The sequence below is a fragment of the Callospermophilus lateralis genome, chromosome 2 (assembly GCF_048772815.1).
Source record: "Callospermophilus lateralis isolate mCalLat2 chromosome 2, mCalLat2.hap1, whole genome shotgun sequence".
Lineage (NCBI taxonomy): Eukaryota > Metazoa > Chordata > Mammalia > Rodentia > Sciuridae > Callospermophilus > Callospermophilus lateralis.
In genome coordinates this window covers 17,153,818-17,181,111 of record NC_135306.1, presented here as the reverse complement: position 1 = coordinate 17,181,111, position 27,294 = coordinate 17,153,818, and the positions used below count along the sequence as shown (strand labels likewise).

At 42.5% G+C, this 27,294-nt stretch overlaps 1 protein-coding gene across 3 annotated transcripts in view; it reads right to left on the bottom strand.

Moving 5' to 3' along the window:
- The window catches only part of Astn2 (astrotactin 2), an 847,605-nt gene that overhangs the window by 428,085 nt on the left and 392,226 nt on the right, over window positions 1-27,294 (bottom strand). For 2 of the 3 annotated variants that reach the window (XM_076845613.2, XM_076845614.2), the window contains 3 exons: window positions 23,431-23,515; window positions 22,727-22,801; window positions 21,840-21,977 (listed from right to left, as the gene is read on the bottom strand). In XM_076845613.2, the coding sequence (XP_076701728.1) occupies window positions 21,840-21,977; window positions 22,727-22,801; window positions 23,431-23,515 (298 nt within the window). The remainder of the gene's footprint in view (window positions 1-21,839; window positions 21,978-22,726; window positions 22,802-23,430; window positions 23,516-27,294) is intronic. The other variant, XM_076845612.2, reaches the window with a different exon arrangement.

The window sequence follows — 27,294 nt, the reverse complement described above, 5'->3', positions numbered from 1 at the left end:
TCAATAATCAATCCTGGCTTTTATTCTTATTGAGCTTACATACAACCTCAAAATTCTTCTCAACATTATGCTCCAGAGCATATAAGATGAGCCTGAAAGCGGCGATTATTTGCTATTGTTGACTGACTTAAAAGCCCTTGGGGGTTGTCCTTGTTTATTTCTTGGTGGAGAAGAGATGGCCTCCAGTATCTGGCAAGACTAAGGCCCTGGAGCAGCCTTGAGCATCTGGCACTCATTCTCCCATTAAGAAGAGGTGAGATGTGATGAGAGGCACAGGCTGTGAGGCCTTGTACTTTCTTCTTTGGCAATGACATGGGCAGTGTGACATGCAGGGTAATGAATTGCCCGCTTTGCAGAAATGAATAAGTTGTGGTCGGTGATGCAATGATCAATTTGCTCCATCACGTTAAGCTGCCCATTCATCATCCACACCTGCTGTCAGGAGCCCAGGGTTGCTGATATTGGCATCAAGCCTCTGCCTCAGCCGGCTGAGCAATAGCCTTTGGATTTGCCTCCCCAAGGCTCAAGGCTACCTTTGATTACAACTTCTGATGAGGGCCTGATTCTGGCTCAGCAACTGGTTATTCTGAAAACAAGGGAACTACGAGATGAACTGGGCCATTGACATGCAGTTTGTTAAAACAGGAAGGACGTTTTATGGGTACCCAGGTAGCCTGTTTTACTGTGCCACAGTGTGGCCTTGGGCCTGTCCCGTGTTATTTCTGTGCCTCAGTTTCTCCATTCTAAAAGGAAGCAGAGGAGGTGACTATCTCTCAGCTCTCCTTCTCTGGCCCCAGAGATCCTCCAAAAACATGTGACAGATAAGACAGTTTGTGATTTTAACTCCCCCATCCCCTAAGGCAAATGACAACATTTATTAACTACAATTGTTAGGCATCCCATGAGTCCATTCATTGATTTTTTGCAACTGAATAACACAAGGTGCAATTATCACAGTTTCCCAATGAGCAAACTGAGGCACAGCACGGTTCAGTGAGCTGCCCAAGGCCACAGAGAGATGTGGTGTTAGAGTTAGAATTGCATCTGCATCTGTTTGACTCCTAGACCCCTGACTCTTTCCAAGGGGAATTGTTTGGGATGAGAATTAGCCACTAAGACACTCTCACCAAGCTCATTTCCTAGGAGTGCTGCAGGAACCAGGTGCTGCCAAAGCCCCATGGCTGTTCAGAGAGAGGCAGGGAGGCCCAGAGGAGCTTGGGACAGAACACTCATTTTTGCACCCGAGTTTCCAGTTTGAATTTTCAAGTCCCTGGTTAGGACTTATGGAGAGGAGGCAGCTGTCCAACAAGAATGTCCACAGGCTTTTCAGTGTCCTCTGGGGTAGCTGCTGCCTGTGGCATATTTTATTCTTTGTTTGTTCTATTTTTTTTTTTTAACAGAATCTCTTTGGTGCCCTTATGGAGAATTGCCTACAAACCAGGCCCTGCACCCACCGGCTTCTCAGCACTGACTGATCCTTCGCCATTTAAGTCATATAGTAGCCTGATGAAGTTAGTTGTTCATATTCTTGGATGGGAAACTGATACTTGGTGAAGATACTTGCCCAAGGTCATTTAGCTTATTAATGGCAGAGTTTATTTTAACTTGGAGCCATCCATCATCTATCCATCAATTCTAGCAGAATGGAACTTGTCATGAAATGGGCTCAGAGCCAGGGATCCTTGTGGTTAATACACATTCACATTCGTGACTTGACCACTGTGATTTGGATATCACGTATTTCTTCCTAGGCTGCAATGTTCATATCTATGAATAACAGGGATCCTTCTAAAATAGCAAAGCACTCTCTCTTTCTCTTTTTCTCTCGTCTTTGGAACTAGGGATTGTCTAGGGCACTAGGGGTGGTTAACCACTGAGCTACATCCCCAGCCCTTTTTATGTTTTTTTTTCTTTTGAGACAGGGACTTGCTCAGTTGTTTAGGGCCTCGATGAATTACTGAGGCTGGCTTTGAACTTGCTATCCTCCTGCCTCAGCCTCCCAAGCTGCTGGGATTACAATCATTTGCCACCAAACTTGGCAACGGCGGCTTTTTTTTTTTTTATCTAATTCTTATTATGAGCTAGGACTTCACATGTTTCATTTCATTCCAATCCTTAAAACAATCCCATATCTATCAGTATCCCCATTACATGGGTTAGATAACTGAGGCTGAAAGGGAATATAACTTACCCCAGGTCACAGTCTTAGTGAATAGCAGAATTAAATTTTCTGACTTTAAAGTCCTCTCAGCTTCTTAATTACTGAGAAGGAATGCTTCTCAATATTTATCATGCAGATAAATCACTTAGGATCTTGTTAAAATGCCATTTCTAATTTAATTTGTCTAGATTAGGGCATGAGATTCTACATTTCAAATAAGCAGGGGATGCTAATGCTATTGGACTAAGGACCACAATTTGGGTACTTAGATTATAGAATCTGGATCAGGGGGTGGGAAACATTTTTTGCAATGAACTAGACTGTAAAATAGTTTAGGCTCAGCTGATCTCTGTTGCACCCATTCAACTTACCCTTAGTAGTGGGAGATCCGCCATTGAGAAGGTGTAAAAAGAGGAGGCGGTAGAACCTTTAGGAGGTGGGGCCTAGTGGAAGGAAGTTAGGTCACTGGGAATCACCCTTGAAGGGATGCCGGTTCCTTCTTCCCATACTCTTGTTCTCACCTGCCATGAGGTGAGCACCTCCTTTGCCATGTGCTTCTGCCATGTTTTCTTGCCATGTTTCCTCCTTTTATGTTGATTATTTCAGGCATTTGTCACAGTAAAGGAAAGTTTACACATCCCTGAATAGTCTCATGCAGTGTTTCTCAAAATGTGGTCCATGGATCAACCCACAAGCACCCCTTGACAACTTGTTAGAAGTACAGATTTAAAGGCCCCATATCACACCCACTAAATCAGAAAATCTGAAGGTGAACAAAAAAATCCATGGTTTATTAAGTCCTCCTGGTGACTGTTATATGTGCTACAGTATGAGAACAACTGGGAAAGTATTGATGTCTCTGAAATGTAAGCAAGACCTAGGGCCTCCCAGTTTGGGCAGAATGAGAAGGCAACACAAGACAGAATAAGGACTTGAGTTATGGTGTCAGAGGGGGCTGTTAAAATCCTGGTTCTTTCTCTGATTAGCTTTGTAGCTGTGGATAAGCAACTTAGCTTCAAGACAAGAACCATAGTTTCATCTGCAATCATTGAATGACAACATCATAAAAGTGTAAAATATCAACAAAGTGTCAGTGGTGAAAGAAATGAGGGGGTGCCTGCAGGACATCTGGTCCAGCCCTTGCTTCAGAGAAAGTGTCCATGAAGTAGGAGCTGCCGCTGTCTGAATGACGAGGATCAGATCTCTAAATGCTCATAGATGGGCTGGGGTGAACCATCACCTGGAAGGAACTGGAAGCTTGTGAGTTTGAAGTAAGATGTGATGGATGAGTCTCAATGTCACGAAAAGTATTGTTCACCATTGGCTTAGCTGTTAAAGGGTCCAGTCAAGAATCAATTCACCCTATGGCCACCAAGTAACAAATAGGTGTCTGTCATTATAATAAATCCTGATTTGAATCTTCTAGCTATATGTCAGCCTAGAAATGTACCATGCGGTAGAGGCCCGATTAGAGAGGGGAAAGCTCCAGCTTTGGGTCTGCAAAGACAAGTCTCCCACTGCTAAGACTTAACTGTGTGGTCATAGCAAATCACATCACCTTTCTGAGCTTCAATTTCCCCTCTATAAAGTGGGGACAGCATTGCATATCTTGTGGAGCTGTGAGAATTACAAACTTTGACAGTAAGTTTTCTCATTCTACTTTGCACCAGCCACTACTGCTGTGGATGAGATTTCCAGAAGAGAAAGTGACCATCCCTGTGCTAACAGAATTTTTTTTTTTTTTTTTTTTTTTTTTTTGAGAACTAAACAAGAAATCACAGTCAACTATAACACATGCTACAGTGGGCAAGGACAAGGGTCTCTTTCCAGAGAGGTGGATCTAGAAATTCTCAAGCTTTTTAAAAATTTCACTGCCTTTATGAGCATCCAGACCAACTGAATCAAAATTCTGGAAGCAGAATACACACACACACACACACACACACACACACACACACAGATACACACATATAGAATTTTTTAAATGCAATATTAGACTTACACAATAATTAAAATTGAATATAAATTGTTGCCACTTCTATTCCACATTATATTGGAGATTTTAGTCAGGCAAACTAGGCAAGATAAAGAAATAAAAGCATCCAGACTGGAAAAGCAATAAAATGATTTCTATTCATGGAAGAATTGATTTTGTACATGGAAAGTCATAATACACACACACATACACACACACACACACACACACACAACAGGAAATAATAATCAACTCTGCAAAGTTGCAGGATATGAGGTCAACATATGAACATTAATTTTTTTTCTGTACTAATAATGCATAACCTGAAAAAGAAATTAGAAGAATCCCAATTCCAATAGCATTCAAAAGAATGAAATACTTGGGCTGGGGATGTGGCTCAAGCGGTAGCACGCTCGCCTGGCATGAGTGCGGCCCGGGTTCGATCCTCAGCACCACATACAAAGATGTTGTGTTCGCCAAAACAAAAAAATAAATATTAAAAAATTCTCTCTTTAAAAATGAATTTAGCAAAGTAAGTGCAAGGCTTATACACTGAAAACTAGAAAATAATGCTAAAGAATAAATAAGTAAGTAAATAGAAAGTAAATAGAAAGACATCCTATGTTCATGGGTAAATGATTTAATATTGTTAAGATGGTAAGCTGCTCTACAGGCTCAATGCAATCCCTATAGAAATCCCAGCAGGATTGGTGAATTTTTATTTTTTTGTCTGAAATTAACAAATTCCCTCTCAAATTCATTTTAAGGTGAAAGGAACCCAGAATTATCAAATAAATATTTTAAAGGAACAAAGTTGGAGGACCCACACATCCTAATTTTTCTTCTGTTTTCTCTCTCCTTCCCTGTGTGTGTGTGTGTGTGTGTGTGTGTGTGTGTTTCTTAGCATATATCACATACTTTTAAAAAATTATTCTCACCGAATTTATTATTGAATTATAGTACATTTTCTTATGAATTTAATTTTAAAGCAATTGCATATGAAGTCAGAATGCCATGAAAATCAAGAAGCCATGAATTGATGGTGCAATGAAAAAGCCAGTTGTACAAACTACTTAGGCAATGTCTGTTGGGGCACAGGGAAAGGGGAGGCTATCATACACGATTTTATTCCGGACTATTTGAGAGCACGTTAAATATATGATTCCTCCTTATTCTTCAAAACTTCAGTGTGCATTTTCTAAAAACTATCACATTCTCTTTTGTAGCTACAACATAGTTATTGACACCCGGAGACATCATTGGCATAGCATTATTATAGAATTACAAATTTCTTCAAGTATTCCCCTGATGTTCTTTATAGAAAAGAGAAGCCCAAGCTCATGGGTTGCATTCAGTTGCCATGGTCTCTTGCAATCCTTTAATTTCAATAGCTCTTCAGTCTGCTTTGCTATGGTGACCTTGATATTCTTAAAGATGAAGGTCAGTTATTTTGTAGAATGCCCCTCCATCTGGATCTGTCCCAGGTCTCCTCATGATTAGATTCAGGTTGGTTCTGTATTTTTGGCAGGAGCACCTGCAAAGTTATGCTGTGTTCCTCTCAGTGTATGCTATCAGGAAGCAGATGGTCTTGATTTCTGATGTTAACTTGGTTGTTCATTAAGGTGGCATTGGTCAGGTTTTTCTGCTGTAAGGTTATTATTTTCCCTTCTTATTTAATAGATTACTTGTGAGGAGATAGAAATTTTAAGGCTTTGTGAATATTCTGCCACTTTTCAAAATTTCCACAAGTTCTAGCATGCATCTGGGTTTTTTTTTTCTTTTTTTAGTAGTAAGGATTGAACCCAGTGTTACCATTGAGATACATTCCCAGTCCTTTTCATTTTGAAACACCATCTTTGAGTTGCCAAGGCTGGCCTTGAACTTGCCATTCTCCTGTCTTAGCCTCCTGAGTTGCTGGAATTACAGGTATGTGCCACTGCATCTGGAATCATCTGGAGTTTTAAGAGCTCACAAATTATATGAATGTGGTCAGGGTAGAGAGCCACTCACCTAAACTAATCTAAAGCAGCAATAAGCTGGCCTTCTTGTGGAAGGGACATTTGAAAGGAGACCTAAAGAATGGGTAGGAGTAGCCCTGCTCCTTGGAAATTGATGGTGGTGAGGGAGCAGACATTCTGGGATCACAATGGCCTGGAGAAACACAGACTACCTAGAAATGGTCCAAGCCTAGCTGGCTGGCCCAGAATATAATGGAAAATTAGACAGGAGGAACCATGAAGGATGGGTCAAGTATGTAGACTTAATTCTATGGCAAGACCCCATAAAATAAGTTTCACTAGAGAAATTATATAATTGGATTTTGTAGTTGGACAGAATATATTCCCTCACCTCAAACAATTTCCTTGACCACCATGGGGGCATCAACTTGAGGGTGGCAATAGTGAAGGCAGGAAGCACAGTTAGGAGGGAGGGAGCTGAGAGCTGTGGCTAAGAGAAGAAATAGTGTCTGGGCAGTGGAGGTGGGGACCAAGGAATGCAGTGTACTGTGCAGATGCAGCAGAGCTGAGCTTAGAGAGCAAGTATAGCGGTGGGGGGGGGGGGAGTCAGTGCTGTGGGCAGGAGAGAGGGCATCTACATCAGACCTGAGGATCAGAGAAGGCTTCCTAGAGGTGGTGGCATGTTTGAAGCCCTGATAAAGAGCAGAAGGCAGCCAGATACAGAGGCAGATTGTTCTAGGCAGAAGGAACAAGAGGCCCCAGAAAAAGATGGAGCTCTCAGGAGAGATCATGCTGCAACAGCAGAGAGAAGATAAGGGCTCCGGGCACCACCTTGGGAAATGTGGGCTTTGTCTCCACGGTGAGACAAGGAGAGCAGCAGAAGGGCAAAAAGGTGGTTTGCAGTTAAGAGGAATCGATGCCAGCTGCATGCAGAAGATGACTCAGATGCAGGAAGAAAACCTAAAGCTGATTTGCCAGCATCATGGAGGAGATATCTGCAAGGGGTCCACGTGTACTGATGCTCAACGCATGGAAGCTATTAACATACACACAGTTAGGAAGACAGCCAGGCAGGCAGGCCCACTGAGGTCTTTGTAAACTCTAATTGGGGTCTTTTTTTGGGGGGGGAGGGGTAAACCCCCTAGAGAATAGGTTAAAAGAAGAAAAAAACCTTCCCATGCAGAAAAGAGGGAGGAAAAGAACCTGTTGGTTGGGGATGGGGAGAGGAGGGAAAGAGCAAGGGGTTCAGAATGAAGACAAATGGGCAGTGAGTTCCGGAGAATACATCCTTTCTCCGGAACACTTGCCTCTCCATCAGGGCCCAGCCAAGGCCTGTCAGGCGGGAGTGGCGCTTTTGTGCGTCCAGCCGCTGCGCTCCCGTTGTCATGGTGATAGGGCCATAAGTCATGTCTGCTGCTGCTGCACAGAAGCACCGTGATTTATGCCTGCCTGGCTGGGATTGTAAACTTTTTTTTTTTTTTTTTAATGTTCAAAATCCATCTCAGCAAGGGAGGGCAGGGTGTTTCCAGCTCAGTTTGGAGGAGGGGGTTGTTGTCAGACCTAGGCTGACTCCCTCCGGCGATGCTTCTCCATGCTGCACAGCTGGGGCTGCAGAACCAACACAGCCGGGCTCTGCACAGCTCCCCTCTGACTCCCCCAGAGGAGTTTCAAAAACCTGAGGTTGATGCTCACTCCTGAGCCCTGCCTGACTCCCTGGACCAATGCTTTGTCCTGTCTCCCCAGGCTACAGCTACGCAGCTCAGCTTTTCTCTTCATGCTTGAATTTCTGGCTTAATAGCCTGCACTGTGTCCCAACCCCTTTACAGCCAGGTCCCTAGGAGGCTGTGATGGAAAAGACAGGGGTCTGAAATCATTGGCTCTAAGCCTCGGTTTTCTCATCTGTTCAGTGGCGATAATATAGCTTCATCTAAGGCAGGGCTTCCTGAGCTTGGCACAGTCAACATTCGGGGTTGAGTAATTCTTCATCGGAGGAGGGCGGTCCTCTGTGCTGCAAGATACCTAGCAACATCCCTGGCTTCTACCTGCTAGATGCCAACAGCAGTCTCTAGGTTATGGCAACTGAAAACATTTCCAGTGGTTGCCCAATGTGTCATGGGGCCAGGGGAGGTCAAAATCATGTCCTTTAAAGCCCATTTTGTGGTGAAGAAAGTGAGTCTTATCCTTTGACCCATAGTTTTCTCAGCCTTTGTGGAAAACCAAAACACTCCCCTGAAGACCAGGCCCTTCTAGAATCTGTGGAAGCCTGGGCATCCCTGGCTGTTTCCCATCCTGCCTTCCAGAGACTGTCCACACTACTGGACTGGACACCATCATGGGTAAATCCATCCCTTGCATTTGTCACGTTCAAATCCAGGCGGCACCATTTCAATACAGTTCACTTGGTCTTGCTGTATGAAGGAGGCAGCAGGCAGGGCTGAGAGATGCCCTAAAGGGGTGGAGGGAGTCAGAGGTTTACTATGGAACTGGCTCTCAGCATCAGGAACACTACAGCCAGGAAGCCACTGAGGTGTGTGGCATGGCTTGCCCTGGATGGTTATGAACACTTTCACGTTCTCTTATTTCTTCTACTTTGTTTCTTAGTGTGATAAAGTACACATAACATACAGTGGTTCTAAGTGTATAGATCATTATGCAACCATTGTCCACCATCCATCTCTAGAAATCTTTTCATCTTGCAAAATGCAACACTGCCCCTCTTAAACAACAATTCCCATTTCCCCTCTCTCCAGTCCTTACACCACTGTTCTGCTTTCTGTTTCCATTACTTATACCTCTGAGTACCTCCTGTCAGTGGAATCATACAGTAATGGTCTTCTCATGCCTGGTTTATTTCATTTAGCATAAGGTTCTTTGGTTCCTCCATGTTATAGCCTATGTCAGAATGTCCTTACTTTTGGTAGGTAAATAATATTCCATTGTAGTTTTAGACCCTATTTTGTTCATCTGTTCATCCACTGACGGACAACTGAGTTGCTTCCACATTTGAACTATTGTGAATAACATTGCTCTGAATCTTGAATTTTTTTGGAAACATCTTTCAGTTGCACTCAAACAACTTAGTCATTAGCACTTACTGAATATTTAGCACATGCAAAGCCTCAGGAAGAAAGGGCAGAGGACACAAAGAACATGAGTCACAATCCCTTCTGAAAAAGCAAGAATTTAGAAGGGCCTAATAAGCGACTCCTACAACTGAATTAATATTCATGTTCACAACTGAATATAACAAGAATAATGGCCAATGTTTTTGTGCCAAACATAACCTGCATCGACTCACTTGATTCTCAACAGCAATCACACAAGGTAGCTAGAGTTATCTCTATTTTGCAAATGTGGAAATTGAAGCATCGCATGTTTCCTGTTACCCAGATAGTGAGTGGCAGAGATGGGATTTGCACCTGCTCTGGCGCTGCTAATGACTGAGCTCTGTCGGGCTATAGAGTTAGAAAAGGCTGGGTTGCTATGAAGTATTTCTTTTCTCTTACTACATTTTTCTCTTTGGCACTTCCTTATCCTTCCTTCTTTGCCAGTTCTAGGGGATCTTGGTTGTCTCCTCTCCCAGGACTTGCTTCCCCCAAGCATGGTTATCATCTCTACCTGCTACTCCCTGCCCCTCACCCTGTGAGGGTCCTGTGCCATTTGCAGAATCCAGGAGCTAAAATGTGGAGTTCAGCAGCCACTGTCCTGACTAAATAATCCAGCAGAAAAGAGGCCAATTCCCTACACTCCCCCAAAATACATGGGTGCTTTGAAAGAGGTCCTCTGGGAACCAAATAGCTTAACTCATATAACTTCTGGGCCACAGTAGGCTAATATGGGTTTACCAAAGTGTGTCTCTAGGAAGGTTGATTCTGAACCTGCTCCTATTGGAATAATGTTGAGGAGACTGTCGCATGTGGAGTTTATTTTTTAAAGATTCATGACATTCATTAGCATATTAGCAGCCCTAGGAAAGCTGCCACCAAGGAAAACAATATGGTCACTTCTCTTACAATAGGAATTCTCAAACTTTTAAACTTCAGGAACCCATCTTTTAAAAATTTTATTCCATTTACTTGTTCAAAAGCACTGTTTATTTGGAATCACTTTGAGATAATATAATCTGCTACCATACAATACAATAAACACTGTAAAACAGGAAATTTTGATGGTAGCGATATTTATGTGTAAAGGAATCAGGTGATACTAGGAGATAGCCCAGAAGTACTTGTTGACAATATTTGTGGGTAATATCAAAATATCTTCATGATCGTACCAAAATAACAATGTGAAATTAGTATCATCAAAATGTTCTCCATCCTTTCCCTGAGTCACTTACCATGCTTAGAACTGGCAATTACAATGAACACTTAGTTTCGATCTGTGACCTCCAGGAACACACAGATGACCAGGTAAGAAGAATGTGGTGGGGGTGGAGTACTCATCTATAATGAACTGCAATGCGATGCCCTGTCTCTAACTCATGAAGGAACATTCCAGCAATACAAACAAAGCAACAGTGGCTGGTGGATGGGAGGGAAGGAAGGGCACATTCACAAAGGGCTGCTCAGAGGAAGCAATGTTTCTGCAAGGCTGTGATGGAGGATGTGCAGCACCCCAGGTATGTATGGACTGTGAGGCCATGAGTCCATTTCAGGCACAGGGACAGCACCGTCAAAGGCAAGGAGGTAAGAACACTGTGTGGTGTTTTGAGCAAAGAACAAATGGGAACACGTTGGGAGATGAAATGACAGGGGGCGGAGTGGTGGCCAGACTGTGAGAGTGCTGACGTGTGCCAGCTGACCTGGTCCAACTTCCATTCTGAGCACTTGGGGGTGGGGAGGCTCTCAATGATCTCAAGCAGGGAACAAAGACTTTGTGTAGAGGTTGGCGTAGGCATGTTGGTGGGGTGAGCTGAGGACAGGGAGCAGTGAGGCTACTTAAGAAGGTCTCGGGAAGGGAGTGTCAGTGAACATGGAGAGGCACGGAGGGCCTTTTGAGGATGATTTGAAGGAAAGGCGGAAGAAAGAATGTGTGGTGTGTGCTGATGGCGTCCATGTGCTCCTTCAGGGACCCCCTCAGTTTGTCCTACCCCTGCCTTGGGAGGTGACTTCAGCATACTCTGGACCTGGCTTCCATTGGGTTCATTGCTCCCATTGAGTGAAGTTGGAACAATTTATTCCCCTGGTGCCTTTCCTGCAGGGTCACCATGAGCTGTCTGTGTCCCTTAACTAAATGCCACAGCACCATGGGATTCTCTCTCCGTGTTCTGGAAATTTCACCCTCGCCTTGATCCCGTGACACATGCCACAGGATCCTGCATATCCCATGCTGCTTTTCTAGAACTTTCTCCAAACTCTGTGAATAGCTCCCTTTGTAAACCCTCCCCGATTCCACATGTCACCTGTTTGCAGCTGGGATCTTCTTTGATAGCCATTTTCCTTTTGGGGTGATCAGAAAAAGAGTCACACTCGCTACACAGGATCATCCAATTGACCACTGAAATATCCAGATCATCACTCTGCCCAGACTGCACCCTGACGTGTGTTCTAGATGGGGTTTGGTCTTTATCCGGCAGAGTAAGATGCACTAAAGGAAATACGTGAATGGACTACATAGCCCAAGTGAACAGGTCCAACATCACAAAATGATGACTTTTCTTAGCTTATCTTGGTGGACACTGCCCCTCAGTTGCTGTTCACATAACTGAAAGCAGAGCCTCTTGAGGTGACATCAAAAGAGGGGTTTCTAGGAAACAGTGTGAGATCACAGCAGGCAACAGAGCAGGGGGCCAGGAGATACCTGCAAGCAGAGGGGGATTCTATCAACTTAGGGCCATCTGTGTGGTGACAAGGGCTGAAAAAAAAAATGCCTGAGGAGGCCCCACCCAGTCTGTGAGCTTATAAGCCCTCAAACATGCCTCAGAGGGAAATGCAAGTCAAGGTCCCTGGAATGTGGGTAGTTTGTTTAAAACTTAAATGAGAGTGTTTGGTTTTCCATACAAATGACAGGCTAGTGCCAGACAGTACCAAGGGAGCAGTTTCACAGGAGGTCTCAACTCTGCTTCATGCCAGAAATTTATTTCAGGAAATATGTTGGTACTAAGATGAGATCTTTCAAATATGCCCCCTGAGATAACGTCGATGGATGGATGGATGAGACTTGTGGATAGGACGGCTCCATTTCTAATGCATCCCCAACATCTCTGTCAGTATGACCATCTTTTCTTTTAGCAGCCAAAAATCTCTCTTCATTTGATAAGGGAATATAATCATCAAGTCATGGGATAAGAAATTGGGAGAACCCCTAACCACCACCCATTTCAGCGGTGGCAAATACCTGAGCCTTCACAACCCTCATCCAATACTGAAGGTAGGCATCATGAGTGGACCATGGCAGTTTACCCGTTTGAATCATCTAAAGCCTCAGAAATCTTCCCAACATAATATTTGCAACAGTCTGTATCTATTTATCTCAGTCGGCATATGAGATGCCTGACATCTGCCACCTCTAATTTAATCCAACCTGTATCTGTAAGACAGATAAATAAACAGGAACTCAGGGGGGATTTTGAAGGCCTGGCTTGGAGTAGATGTTTCTTCAATTCTTCCCTTGGCTATATCTGTACTTTATGACGCTGTCCCCTAATCACAGATGACTAAGCCAGGCATGGGCTTCTAAAACATGCCTGGGCAATAATAGTCCTTCCTGAGGATTTTTGCATTGCAATTCAAAGAAAAAAAGGACTCATCCTTGGTGATAAGTGGCCTGCCATATGTGGAGACTCAAGATTATTATAACCACTACCCTGGCAGGCCAGAGGGGGACAGGAAGGGAGGTTAAAACTGCCTAGGCATTAGAAGATGGATCAATTATGTGAATCTGAGAGTGGAAGGTCTCTGCCCAAGTGCCACACATCTCTGTCTTCAGGCCTCAGACCCTGGTATCCTGATGCCCAGCCCAGCATACTTTCCAAGACTCATACTTTCATCTCTCTCCCTCTTTTTAATCAAAAGATCTGCAGATCCGCCTCGGCATCAGAAGTATCATTTGAAAAGTGTTTAACTACTAATGCAGATATAACAAGTCGTTTCTCAGTTTCACTGTATCTGCAAAGCCTTCTATAATTCAACATCAAATATTTATTATTACATTTATTAAAGTTTTAATAATTTAGCATCTCTTGCATGTAAGATAGAAGCTTAGCTAACTGGTTCCCCTTTATCCAACCTGGGTCACTTCAATATTTATATTCCAAAGTCTCCATTTGAGTTTCATTTAGCAGAGGCTGTGTCTTGAGCCCTCCACCCGAGCTGACAGTTGGTGCGTGGCACAGCCTCCCCAGTGGCAAAGACTAACAGAAATCTGGTGCTGAACAGTGTTTGAAGAGATTTACTAAGCCTGGGCAGAAACTCATCCTAATAGACTTCACTTTTATTATGATCGCTAAACTAAAATGGGGAAAATATATATGTCTCCGGGCTCACTGGCTGAATGACAGGCAGCCAGAATCTAAGAGCAAGGTCCAAGCAGTAGGGAATGTGGTGGCCTCTTTAGTAGTGCTTATTAGAAGGGCCTTATTCTCCTAAAATAAGGGAGGTATATGGTAGTGCCGGGCACATTCTCATGCCCAAATTCCATGAATCCAGCTGTGGGTGCAAGGGTGGCTTCCCCTTTACACAGTCTCCCTCATTCCCCATGGATATTTCATATTTCACTTGCATAAAGAACACCCCCACTCAATGGACAAAATGGTCAACAGAGACTGGGATACAAAGCCCAAAACCCTACCTGCCACCCTAGTAGTCAGTATGTACTGAACACTCAGCCAACAGCCTGGGTTCAAATTCTAATCTTGCCACTTACTGTGTTCTGTTGTGCAAATACCTTAAATTTTGGTGCCTATTTTCCTCATTTGGAAATATCAGTAACTACTTCATTGAGTTGTTGTGAGGAGTCAGAATTCATACTTGTAAATCCGTAGACAGGGTAAGACACATATTAAGCACTTAATCAGTGCTAGTCATTATTGCTTATGAATATGGAACTAAGTGTTTAAATAAGTTATCTGGTTCTCAAAGACACTCAAAAATACAGCTGTAATTACCATTGCCATTTATAAGGAAGAGACTGAGAGTCAGAAATTTTAAGTACCTTGTTCAAGGTCCAATAGCAAGTGGTGGAGCTGGGATTTGAACCCAGGCAGTTTGACACCAGAGCCTTCTCTATTCTTTGCTCTAGGAACAGTTGAATCTCCTGTGTGTTAAGCAAGTAAGTGAATTACCTATTGCAATTCTCTTGTGCTTTGGGGAAAAGGATGTTTGTGTGAGTAAATGATGAGGAATGGGGAAATTGAAGGGGAAGCTTAATGGCTTGAAATTCTACTAGCAAGGGCTGAAGAAACCCACCCTGAATCAGCATCCTCAGTGGAAAGGAAAGTGTCCTAGGTTGCCTACTATGTACAAGCACATGTGTGCACCATCCACACAGCATTAACAAACCTGCAGAGGTTACAGGAAATGCAAAGACCAGATGTTGCGTTTTATTCACCTCCAATAGGAGGAAGGTATCATGACTATCACACAATATAAAAGCCATACCAAGGGCTTTCCCCCAGACTCTCCTGCCTTGATCGGTCCATCCAAAGCCATCTGTCCCCATGTAATTCATCAACTGTCTGACATCCATTCCCACCTAACTCACAAGTCCTATTGTCCTCTCTTTTAATTCTCCTATTGATATCTAATGTGATCCAGAAAAAGAAAGCAGACACCTTGTGTCTGTACTGCTTCTATACCATGAACTGTATCTTTTTATTGACTGGTCACACTGTGTTATATGGTTATTTCCTAATTTGAATTGCAATTCCTACTACTACTCAAACTTCCCACCATTTTTTTTTAATACCAGTTACCTGAAAGTCGCTGTGCCAGTTGTTGAGAGCCACAGCCAAAGGGGCCCCAGCAAACTTTCAGACTGCCAGCTAATGATTGGCTCACAGTGGCCCCAGCAACATCTAGCTGATTGGCTCCTCTGCGGTGAAGCTCATTGGGCTGTTTCCCTGTCCTTTCAGGCCACGGAGCTGCTCATTGGGGGACTTTTTGGCTCCGCCCATGCAACCCAGCCAATCGGCCTCAAGAGGAAGAGGATTGTGGGAGGTGTGGAGGCTGGTGGTTGGGGAGTGTGGCTTGTGGGAAGCCGGTGGTGACAGTTGGGCTCTGAGGGTTTTTGCCTGAGGAGCTGTTTTGTTTGGCGTGTGTGGTTCTAAAAATAAAGTTAGTTTCTTTTGACAAGTGGCTCCTGAATTGTGCCCAGCCAGACTGCGGCAGCCAGTCACTCTATATATGTTGTGTGATCCCAAGAAGCACCTCCACCTTCCAGGTTCTCACTTGGAAGCCCAGAGAATTGAACTGATTTGGCCCAGGTTGCTCATGTAACCGATTATGGAGCCAGGATTCACCTGTGGTCTGAATGACTCCAAAGCCCGTATCTTTCCTATTCCTCCCTCCCTTTCTGGACTTTATATTTCTAGAGCCTGGTACATCATCCATCACCCAGGCAAGTAAATACCTGGGGTGCATCTGTTGGGAATTCCACCTTAAGATGCATAGTCCATGTTTCTGGAAAACACATTGTTTCTGATAGGGGTTCTGTCTAGGCCCAAGGCATATTTCAGTATCTAGAGACCTCACCCAGAAGCATCTGCAGGGGACTCTTAGCCCTGAACAAAGTGTCCTCACATGCCTTTTATATGGTCCACAGCTAAGTAAAGGGAAAAAAGCACCAGGCATGTTGTAGCTCCTGCCCTTCTTTCCTTTCATCCTCTACCATGTATCCCACACTGCTACTCTGCAGCCAGATTAGACTGGAAGCTCCCTCCCTGGGCATGACCCTTCAAGGCCCTGTACCTTGCCCATGGAGAGGACATCTGTGAGTGCTTTTCTTATCAACACTTATTTGTTACCTTTTCTGATTTTTCCCTAGGGGACTATCCTATCTGTCATCTCAATCCACATAGTCAAGGGCTCCCTCAGCCTTGCTGGTTTCAAGGATGGGTTAATAACCCAGGTCTGGCTAACTAAAGATATTGGCCAATATCCCAAACCAATCCCTTTAGGCATTGGTTTGGGATATTGGCCAATATCCTAAAATAGACCAAAGGGAAGCATCATACCCTGGAGATGAGGGATGTGGACTCGAGCCTCAGGCTTTTCAGAATTCAAATCCTGGTGCTGCCACTTACTGGCTATGTGACCTTGAACAAGTTACATGACCTCTCTGGGCCTCACATATTCAGCAGGGCTAAAATTGGGTGAATATTAAGTGACCTCATCTGGAACAGTGTCACAGAAGGATGAACTATTATTGTGACTACACAGTGCCAGGACCTTTGCTTAATCCACTGGGCAAGAAGTCATCTCTTACCCTGGTGGTGCTAAACTCAGGTTGCAAGTCTGGGACAGAAGGTGAAAGTGTTCCTGGAAAGTTAATCAACCCAGAGAAAAACAAAATTCCTAAAAAGAGACAGAAATTTTGAGTCCCAGCAACATCTGGGAGCATATACATCCTACTATGTCAAAAGCTATTGCCACCCTGGAGTTGTGAAACCTTTATGTCATTTGTTTTCTGTTCAAGTCACGAGATTTATTTCTTGTTATGCTAACTTGTTATTTGTAGTCAAACTTTAGTGGACATTAGAATCATCTGAGACCTTGTTAAATCAGTTTGTTGGGCGAAACTCTGAAATACCTGATTCAGTGTGTGTATTAGTCTCATGTGGTTGCTGTAACAAATCACCACAAACAGGAGTTGACCCTAAAAACAACAGTAAGTCCCCAATCAGTATTACTGGGCAAAATGAAGACCATACTCTCTCTAGCATCCCTGGGGATTCTCTGAATTTTCCCCTGCCAGCTTCCCGTGGTGGCTACCATTCTTTGGTTGTAGTTGTGTGGCTCCAAGCTTTCACTCCATCTTGACTTCTCTGTGTACTTTATTAATAGGGCACTTGCCATGATATGGTATTTTGGGCCCATCCAGATAACTCAGGAAAATCAACCTATTTTAAGATTCTTAGTAACATCTGCAAAGAGTTCTCTTTTTTTTTTCCCCCAAATAATGTAACATTTACAAGTTCTAGGGTTTATAATCCAATACCTTTGGGGGTCCTTATCCATCTAGCATAGATGGAGTCTGTCAATTTGCATTTCTAACATGTTTCTATATCATGCTGATGCTGCTGGTCCTGGGATCACATTTTGACCAAACAATAACCTCCTAACTTCCTGTAGTCTTTGAAAATTTCACCCAAAGATTCTCTTCTCTGTGAGTACTTCCTTCTCCAAGTGAGTCTGATCACCTGTACCTTTGTGTCTTCCCTCTGCCTTGAAATCTCTCTCCATTCTCTTCAACTATCACAAGGTACATCTTTTTATTTGTGATTTTGTTTCATTTAATAAAAATAAGATCCTTGTCTTGTTTTTCTTCTAGATCTCCAGTACTTAGCCTGCCATATAATAGGTGTTCAATAAATTCTCAATGCTTAGACTGGAAAGGCCAAAAGAATAAGGAGACATTCTTAATTCTATTTAGAACTAATTCAATGTGCACACTATCACCAACTGAGCAATGCTGGCTTGCATCTGATATTCCATTATTCTTTTAACATTTCCGGAATTAACAGCATTTTACCATTTCATTTTCATTGATTTGAGATCACAGAAAAATCACTGAGAAGCTCCAAAAGCTGGGCTTTGTGGATGGTTATTATTCTAACTATAATAGCTATTCTCACATTTCTCTTACAAGAACCAGCTTCAGGTGAAATTGTGAAGAAGGCCTGGTGTGGAGCCATAAGTGTTGTTTGCCGTGCCGCTCTCTCCATGAGTGACTATTATCTCATCTCTCAAGTCAGTCTCTTGTTCCGTGCTCCTTGCTAAGCCTTGAGACTCCTGAAGGCAGGGGAGGGTCTTATTCATCTCTGTAATCCTATGGTCCTGGCTCAGTGCCTGGCACACAGGAGGAGCTCAGATAGAGTTTTCCAGAATTGAAAGGAATCTGTATGAAATTTAGCTAGGGTTTGCACCTCCGCGGCTATAGCTGGCATCATTAGTGTCTCCAACGCAAAAAATCCTCATTCCCAGCAGCTTCCTGCTGAAGGCTGGAGAAGAGGAGCCATCAGAGAAGAGTTCTCTTCTTTGGCCCCTCCTCTCCCACCTTAGACTCTACACAGTCAGATCGCAGGTGCAATTCATGGTTCATTTCCAATGTTCTCTCTCCTGAGAATAATCACCTAATTCCTCTGCCCAGAAACGTGTTCTTTCTATTCCAACCTCTCAAAGAACTCTATGTCTACCCTACATGTGACTCTTCATTCATTCCATAAACACATTCAATACACTTAAAGCCACAGACCTGGCATACTATGGTCATGTGTGTATATGTGTGGGTGTGCACAGGGATTAGTGCAAGCCCTCAATACCAAGATACTGTTGATTTGAAAATGCATCATTGACTGGATGCAGCCTTTCATCAAAGGGAAGAGAAAAAAATGAAAAAGAAAAAGAGAATAAAACATTCACTATGCTGCTGTACACCATACATACCTTGACAAGCACAATAACCAATGTCTCTGGAGTTGGCTATGTTCCAAATTCAGGACTTTACCTGTATCATGCCATTTGACCTTCACCTCTCTCTTGTAGGATTTAAATAATCTTTTATCTCCACAAACCTCCAGGGGAAACATAGGCATGGAAAAGTTCATGCATTGTATTGAGTGGTAGAGTGAGGATTTGAACCCGGGAGATTCAATTGGATTCCATCTTGTGACTTTAAGCAATGAACTTTATGTTTAATAAAAGTACAACATAGAGGAAAAAATGTGCAACTTGATGTAAGCATTAATAAAAATGTTCATGCAACCACTGAGAGAAAGTGGTCAATTGTCATCAGCATCACCAAAGTCCCCAGCTCCCAAAGGTATTCCCATCCTTTCTTTCTTCCCACCCAAACTTCAGTTTTTACTAATTATTAAGATTTGTTTAAAAATATATACATATATATATTATATGTAAAAAAGAAATTATATATATATATATATATATATATATATATATATGTATACATGCACATATTTTTTGTGACTAGACTTCATAATTCAGTATTATATTGTGAGATTTATCCATGGTGTACTGCATGGTAGCTGTGTTCCCTCATTTTCCTCATTAATGATATTCCATCATAGGATTATCTCCTAATTTATTTATCTATTTTTTTGTTGATGGATATTTGTGTTTTTTTTCTAGTTCCTTGGCAATACAATGAGTGCCTACTGTTAGTATTCTTTTTAGTATTATTTGAGGCACATATATACACATTTCTGCTAGGCATATTCTTAAGGGTGGAACCAAGGGGTGATAGGGTATGTGTATACTCTACATTAAATACGGCAATGCATATTGCTCAACAGGTTTTCATGGTGATCATACTAATTTCTATTCCTAGGGTAAGGATGTGAAAATTCCAGTTGCTTCAAATGCACACCAACATTTGTGATTATTAGTTGTGTTCAATTTAGCCACTGTGGAGGGTCACAGTCTATATAGTTGACAGTCCTGCCTCTGGCAGAGTGAGGTCTCCAGCTTTCTCAAGACTTTGTAAGAGATGTAAAATAAAAATATTGACTTTGATTTTTCCTCTGCAACCCTACTGGAATGCTCACCTGTCTCCCCTGGCCTGTGCTTTCCCACAGTCTTTCCTCTAATCTCTCTGTTGTAATTCCATGGCAGCATTTATTGGGTATCTATAATTATGATCTATTATTTATTAATTTATAACATATCTCCTGACTGGAACTTATTAATTCCTTGAACACCCACGATATGCTCGCCTGGGCAATGCCATGTCAAACAAGGTTTATTAGTGCAGCTTGCAAAACTCAATTTATCACAGCTCCTTTCAAATGGTGATGCATGCAATGTTTTATCCACCCTTGCAGAGCACAGGTCTAAGCCTGGCTTTGTCACCTACTAGAGAAAGCATCACTTGTGCCTCTGATTTACTCATTTATTTATTTTCAATTTTCAAAGTGAAAATAATAGACTCAACCAATGTAGCTGATATAAGCATGGGATGAGACAGTGTTTGTAACATATTTGGCATATAGGACATCTTGGGTGGAAGAAGCAAGGTACTGTTATCATCCTTATCCTAGAAAGGAAAGGAAGCTTAGGGACTTGAACTTGGCTGAGATCATGTTTCTCACGGGAGAGGTAGCATTCCCACCCAGCCATTTGCATCACCTCAGTGAGTGACCAGCATACGGTCTGACATCTGTCCTCTATCTTCCCTGAAATAGTGCAGGCAATGTCAACAGCATGGAACTCTGTGGACAGCTAGCAGAGACCTTCTTTCAGCTGATTTCAGGCAAGCTCATTAAGTCTCTTTGAGAATGGTCTTTCAACCAGATAGATGCTCCTTGTTCCAACTTTAAAATATGTGGTATAGAGAGACTTTAGCATAGGATTTCCTCAAGTTTTGTCAACTTCAATTATATAAAAAATGGAAATAATAATAATCTTCCATGAACCAATTAGTGTGTGCTGGTATACATGTGTAAAACTACCATAGTTCCTCAGTTATAGTAGTTATTGCTTTATTTTCTAAATGCTATGCCTTTTATTAATCTATTATTTTCCAAACAGCCACTTTTGGGAAATATTAAGAGATTGAAAAAGATGACCTCGTGAAAGGTGACAGGTGACAATAAATATACGGCAAAGTAGGAGAGCTGGGTCCTAGGAGCTCTCTATCAAGATGCTGTGGACATACTGATAGTGTCTTGATTCAGAATGACCCAGAGACAGCATGGAGTGGTGGTACTCCGGGGTGGTCATGTTGACTTTTACAAACCAATAATCTGTGTAAAAGGCAGATGTAGAAGAAAAACTGGAATCCATTTTTTGTAACATCAAAATTTCTGGAAGGTTTCCTTTAACCAAATTGGAAGAAGAAGAAGAAAAAAAAATCTCTAATAGAGAGCTCCAGAATAGTGGTAGGATCAGTCCTAAGACCATTGAGTTAATTAAATCAATAAGCATTTAGTAGTTGTCCAATTTGTACTAGGAACCAGAGATTAAAAAGCTAAATAAGTTATTTTCTTTAACCTTGAGAAGTGCATCACATAATGGGACAGAACGATGTGCCAACAAGTAATTAGAATACAGTAGAGTAAGTCTATAATGAAGTTTTCTACAAGGTACAAGACTTATAAGGAGGGATGAACCACCATCCTTTCATAAGAACAAAGAGATTTGACATCTGGACACTTAGATTAGCCCAAAGTCCATCCTCAGTACCAGAATCACAGTAGAGATCATCCCATTCTCCAAACTGATGCCTTCATGACTCTCCAAAATACTGCAAGTAATAACTTTTCACATGATACGCTCATTAAAAATCCCAAAGAGAGGGAAATAAATATTTTAGCCTTGCTTATATTTTATAAAATCCCAAAATGAGAGCCATAATGTCACAATATATGGCACTGAGGCCCAGCAGTGGAGGGTGCTTTTAGGAGTTTAGGAGCATGGTGTAGTTGACAGTATTCTTCACGTCCACCATCAGCTGACTCTACCACAGTCAGAGGTCACTCCTGCACAGGAGGTCCTGTGATCCTGAAACTGAGGAACGTCCCGGGCTCCAAGAAGTCCTTGGTACCGAGTCCTGGAGACGACTTCCCTACCTGACATCTGCAGGGTCTTCAGTGACGAGCACGTCTGTCTTGCAACTGGCCAGGGGATTGATGGACAGCTCCACGGGAGGAACCACAAAGCTTTTGCTCACAGGAAGCCAGAGGCCTTGGCCCAAGCTGAAAGTAGACCTGTAATGTAAGAGTTTCCATTGGGAACTCCCTGGGAAGCAGAGAGCAAAAAGAAAACAGGGGCCCCTCTTCCTATCCCTTCTAGGGCGTTTTCTCCTTTCTCCACCCAACTTGGACCCTCATATTCCTGAAGGCACAAACTTGAACGGTCATTTCTTGAATCAGTTTATCAGTTCACTCATGCATTGCTTTGCATTTCTACTTTTCTTTCCCTGGGTAAACAGTCAACTCTGAAAACAGGGACTGTTTCGGCTCTGGTTTCCCCCACAGTCTCTACACCCAGTAGGAGTTTCACAAGTGACCGCCCAGTCATCAGGAGCAGATTGGCCTACGGGCCAAGAGCATGGATTCAGAATCATTTCAAACCAATGTGTGATTCCCAGTCCTTCCATTTAATTTCCCCTATGTCTTTATCTGCTTAAATATTAAAGTTTTATATGAGATTTTTGTTTCACATGAGATTCTATGACTAATAGAACATTTTTTAAAACACTGGAATAGATAATCAGCAATATCTCCTCCAGTTCAGGTACCTGAAATCTATAAATCTAGATACAAGACAAATGGGAATTAGGTTCCCATAGCGATCTGGGCTGTGAAGGTACATTAGTGTTAGCAAGAGTTCCCCCTTACTCAGGGCAGCTCAGAGGTGCCCAGGATCGATAGTCCAAGGACACATGTCTATACTTCTTAAGAGCCCTTTCTGTATTCCCCACCATTGTAACACCCCAATAAGACTGTCAACTCACCTGAGAATCTTTTCAGGGGCTTGCTCCCCTGTCACCAGATCATAGCCCCTCTCAAGTGTCGTATAAGGCCAAGGTCTGTGGAAACCAGGGGAAAGGAAAAACAGTGGAGATCATATTAGTCAGTAGCAAGCAGAATTCATATCTGGACAACTGCTCAAATTCCACAGAGGTAATTATTGGACAAAGCTTCTATATTACTAAGGAGTGTCTCCATTTTACTGTAAGACTCGGCACCTATGTAAAAATTCATTTGCCCATATTTGATTTGTGTGTGTGTGTGTGTGTGTGTGTGTGTGTGTGTGTGTGTGATGCTAGGGATTGAACCCAGAGCCTTGTGCATGCAAGGCAAGCACTCTACCAACTGAGCTGTATCCCCAGCTCTCACTTGGCCATATCTGAGTGCATATGAGGAAACCCGATTCCTCTTCAGTCCATGTAAGAAAGCTTTCATTGATCACTTCTTGTTTAGAGGGGTTATTTAAATGTCAGCCTTTGTGCTCTAGAAGATTCATCAATCACGTACCTTTAATTCTAAAATGGGATTCAGTGGGAAAGTTGGATTTGCTTCCCACTGGGGTTTTCAGGAGGACATCTCTCATAGAGAAAGTATTCTCCCTTAGGGAGGTTTTGGGCACCCAGTAACACAACAGAGGAGGTAGGGAAGGTCTACCACTGCCCTATTCCCAATGTCCTGTGCCACTCACCCTTCACTCTGTCCCCAGTCACTACGCACACAGAGGTGTCTGTGAACAGGGTCGGGGGCATAGCCTTCATGACAGCTGCACTCTCCTGGAAGCAAACAGAAAGGAATCGTGAGAAATGCTGCCTCTCAAAATAGGCTTTACCCTGGTTCCTTGCTTTCCTGGAAAATAAAGTAAACTGATAGTTTCAGAAAAAGCCCGTAAAGAAAAGGGTGTTTTGGATCATGGACCACCATGGTTCATGAAAAATGTATCCATTTGTGCATTCATTTGTTCACTCACTCATTTATCCATTCAATAAGACCATCACCCATGCTGCCAAGTTCTCACTTAGCACTAGAGACACAGGGACCAAAGGTGCAACCGGTAGCTGAAGCCCCTCCCAACTTGATGAGGGAAACAGGAAGTGACCAGTGACCAGGCTCTACAAATGGAAGGGTCAGTTTCCAAATAATTAAATTATGATAATATGTATTTATTTAAAATATATATTTATTTAAGTATGTAAACAAAAATTGAATTCTCTCCACCTAAATGTGCAAGACTTGATCATCCATAAGCCCTGAGTCAAACACCACCTCCTCCTTCAAGAAACTGTCAACTTCCTCTTTAGGAAAAAATCAATTATTTGCCTGTGGTCTCCTGGTCTTATGTATTTTGTCTTGGTGTTTTATGTTAACAATTTTAGCTTGTTTCTATATCCCTTGGATCTGAAAATATCCCCTGGAGGCTCAAATGCTGAAGGCTTGTCCCTCATTGCAGCAGTGCTCAGAGGTAGAGCCTTCAGAGCAGAGTGATTCATAAATGATCCAGCATCATTGGATCAAACTATTGACAGATCCATAATTTTATTGGACTATGGAGTGGTGGTGCAAATTGGAGGACTTGGGGACTAGCTGAATGGAGTGGGTCCGTTGAGGCATGCCCTTGGGGAGTATATCTTGTCCTTGGCCCATTTCCCTTTCTCCTTCTTCCCGGCCACAAGAGGTGAGAAGCTTACTCCACCATGGCTTTCTACCATGTAGTCCCTCATAACAGGTCCAGAACAAAATGGGGTCAGCTGACCATTAACTGAAACATTTGAAACCAGGAGCCCAAATATATTTTAATTTCTTTAAATGGTTTTTCTCAGGTATTTTGTCACAGTGAAAAAAGCTGAGTCAAACAATTTTCCTCTCTACTCCTAGCCTCCCCTCCCACCTCCTCTCTTGTCCTCTTTCCTCCTTTCTCTTCTCATTCAATCTCTTTTTTTTCCCTTACATTCATCTACCCATTCACATTCCTCAACCCAGACCATGTCTGTATCTGGAGGCATGAATGCTTGCTGGCGTTCCACACTGAAACATATTCTCCTGTTGGCCAAGTTCATTTCAGTTGGCTAGTGCATATCCCATTTCCTAGTATATTTTTACAGTTTGGAATACTAAAAGAGTTTTCTGAAGCTCTCTGACCTGTCCTCTGTTAATAATTTCTGCTCCACTGTGTACTTCTCAAGGTGAGGGAAATCTTTTTTTTAAAATCATTTACTTATTGTCCCCCCTACCCCATCATATATTTGTGGAATGTTCACAGATGCTTTACCAAAAAAAAAATAGATTCTGTAAAAAAACATAAATAACTTTGGCAAATATTATACCCTTCCCTGGAGCCAGTGGAACATGATTCTCCACGAGGGTGATGCATACAGTTTTCCCCACCTCTTTTTACTTTGAGAGGGTTGCTGGTGGAACCACTCATAGGATCAACATTCTGTGGAACTCATCCTGGGAAGTGCTGGTAGGAACTGCAGTGGCTGGCTCAGCCTACTGTGCAGAGCAGAGTTGGTACTCAACAATGTAAGGTGAACAAGTAATTAATTGTCATGACTCTGGTCAATTTTTACTATTGCTGTCACACTGCCTTACTTCCTTTTCTTGGTGATTACCCACACATACACACAATTCACACATGGACAAAAACACACATGTACACACACATACACAAATGAACTCACAATCCTTCCATCCTGCAGTGATTCTGAGTGGCCCGACCCAAGAGTTTTCAAATTATGTCCATGGAAACATACTGTTGAAAATGGGGTATTTATGGACTTTTGAGTTTTCATTTTCCCTAGAGTTTCTTTTTCTCTTTATAATTAAAAAAAAAACATATAAACACTCTGATGGCGCATACCAAAATTAACGACAATAGAAAGCATCATCATGTTAATTCATCTGGTCGGGTAAACTTATTTTATGCAGGTCTCAGGAAAAAAAAGTCTCCCGTCATCTTTGTTTCATTGACAAGGATGTGGAGACTGAATCAGGTGCTAACAAGCTCACGTTACTTGCAATGACACAGCTTGTGTTTCAGGATTCTCTCAACCTTGTACAACTGAAACGAGTAACATACAAGATACTAGGTAATGCAGGTTCTACAACTATTACCAATAGCTCCTCGTTTTTTTTGTTGGTTCTTTGTAGTTATACATAACAGAATAATTCATTTTGATATAATCACACAAGCATGGAATACATCTTATTCTCGTTACAGTCCCATTCTTATGGAGGTACACGGTGGTGGGATTCATTATATTGTTTTCATATATGTACATGGGGAAACTACATCAGATCTAATTTCAAAATGTTGTATTCATCAAAAAAAACCTTCCTTTTTTCACTGATGCACTAGAAATGTAATGCAGTGGATCTTATATAAGGCATTCTAGTGTTAAAATAAAAAAAAACTCGCTTGTTTATGTATTGCAGTGCTGTTTAATCTTTTTACCCTCAGCACCTAGAAAGAATTCGGCAAGTAGCCTGGTTCATAAATAGCAGCTGAACTGAAATGGCAGTCGAACAGAATATGGAGTGAAGAAGGGGTGAGAGAGAGTCTTTGAAGTATTCATGACAAGATTGTTGAAAGACAGAAGGAGCGACAGACTGGAGTAATCTATGGTTCCTCTTCTCTGGGTACTTGGTGAACTGTGAGGGGGCTGGCCCCAGGCTAGAATATTCTCTATAACCCTGCCTCCACCCCAAAACCTGACTGAGGTCTTCTAAAGGTGGGAGTGCTGTAGGTGGGTGCAACCCCCTGGACAGACCATTCCTGAGCTAAGGGAAGTGGAGGGAAAGAGCTGAGGGCCTTGAATTTGGATGGGAGTGATTTACCAAGCAGGGTGGGGTGGGAGTCACTAACGATGTGTTAAAATTCGACCCGCCCCTTCATGAAATATTCACCACCTTAAACACGTCTAATATTAAAGATTAAAAGTCCTGGGATTTGTCCTCGAGACTCCCAGGACTGATTTATGATCTGCCCAAAGCCGCACGCCTCATGATTCATAATGGGAGACGTAAAATGGTTACTGTGGGCAACAGAACAGGAAGCCAGGCTCCGGTGGCAGGGAGGATGCTCCTTTGTCATAGAAAGGGCAGAGGCTGAGGTGCGTCTCTCTCCTCTCAGTGGCTCTGCAAGGTAAAGGCACAGCTCATTTTGGGGAACATTGGCGACAATAAAAAGTCTGTTTGGAAAAAGGTCCTGCTACATTTTTATTTTCCTCATTTCCTATGTGTGCTTACTAAACAACTTTTTCTTGACTAGGAATGGATCGTTAATTACTGTCATTCATTATTCAACAAATATGTATTTTTTTTTAAATGAGAAGTATCCACCCCAGGAATCCCCATAAGGCTGCCTGGAGAACAGGAAATAGGCAGAAGGGAAAGCCCGCCAAGTGCTGGGGACAGGTGACCGACTGGTGTTCAGTCTTCACATTCTCTCAGAAGTTGAGTGGCCTTGGGGAAGCTGCTTCACCTCTTTGGTTTTCTGTTTTCTCATATCAGAATGGAAATGATAGTAATGTCTCTATGTCACAGGACTGATGGA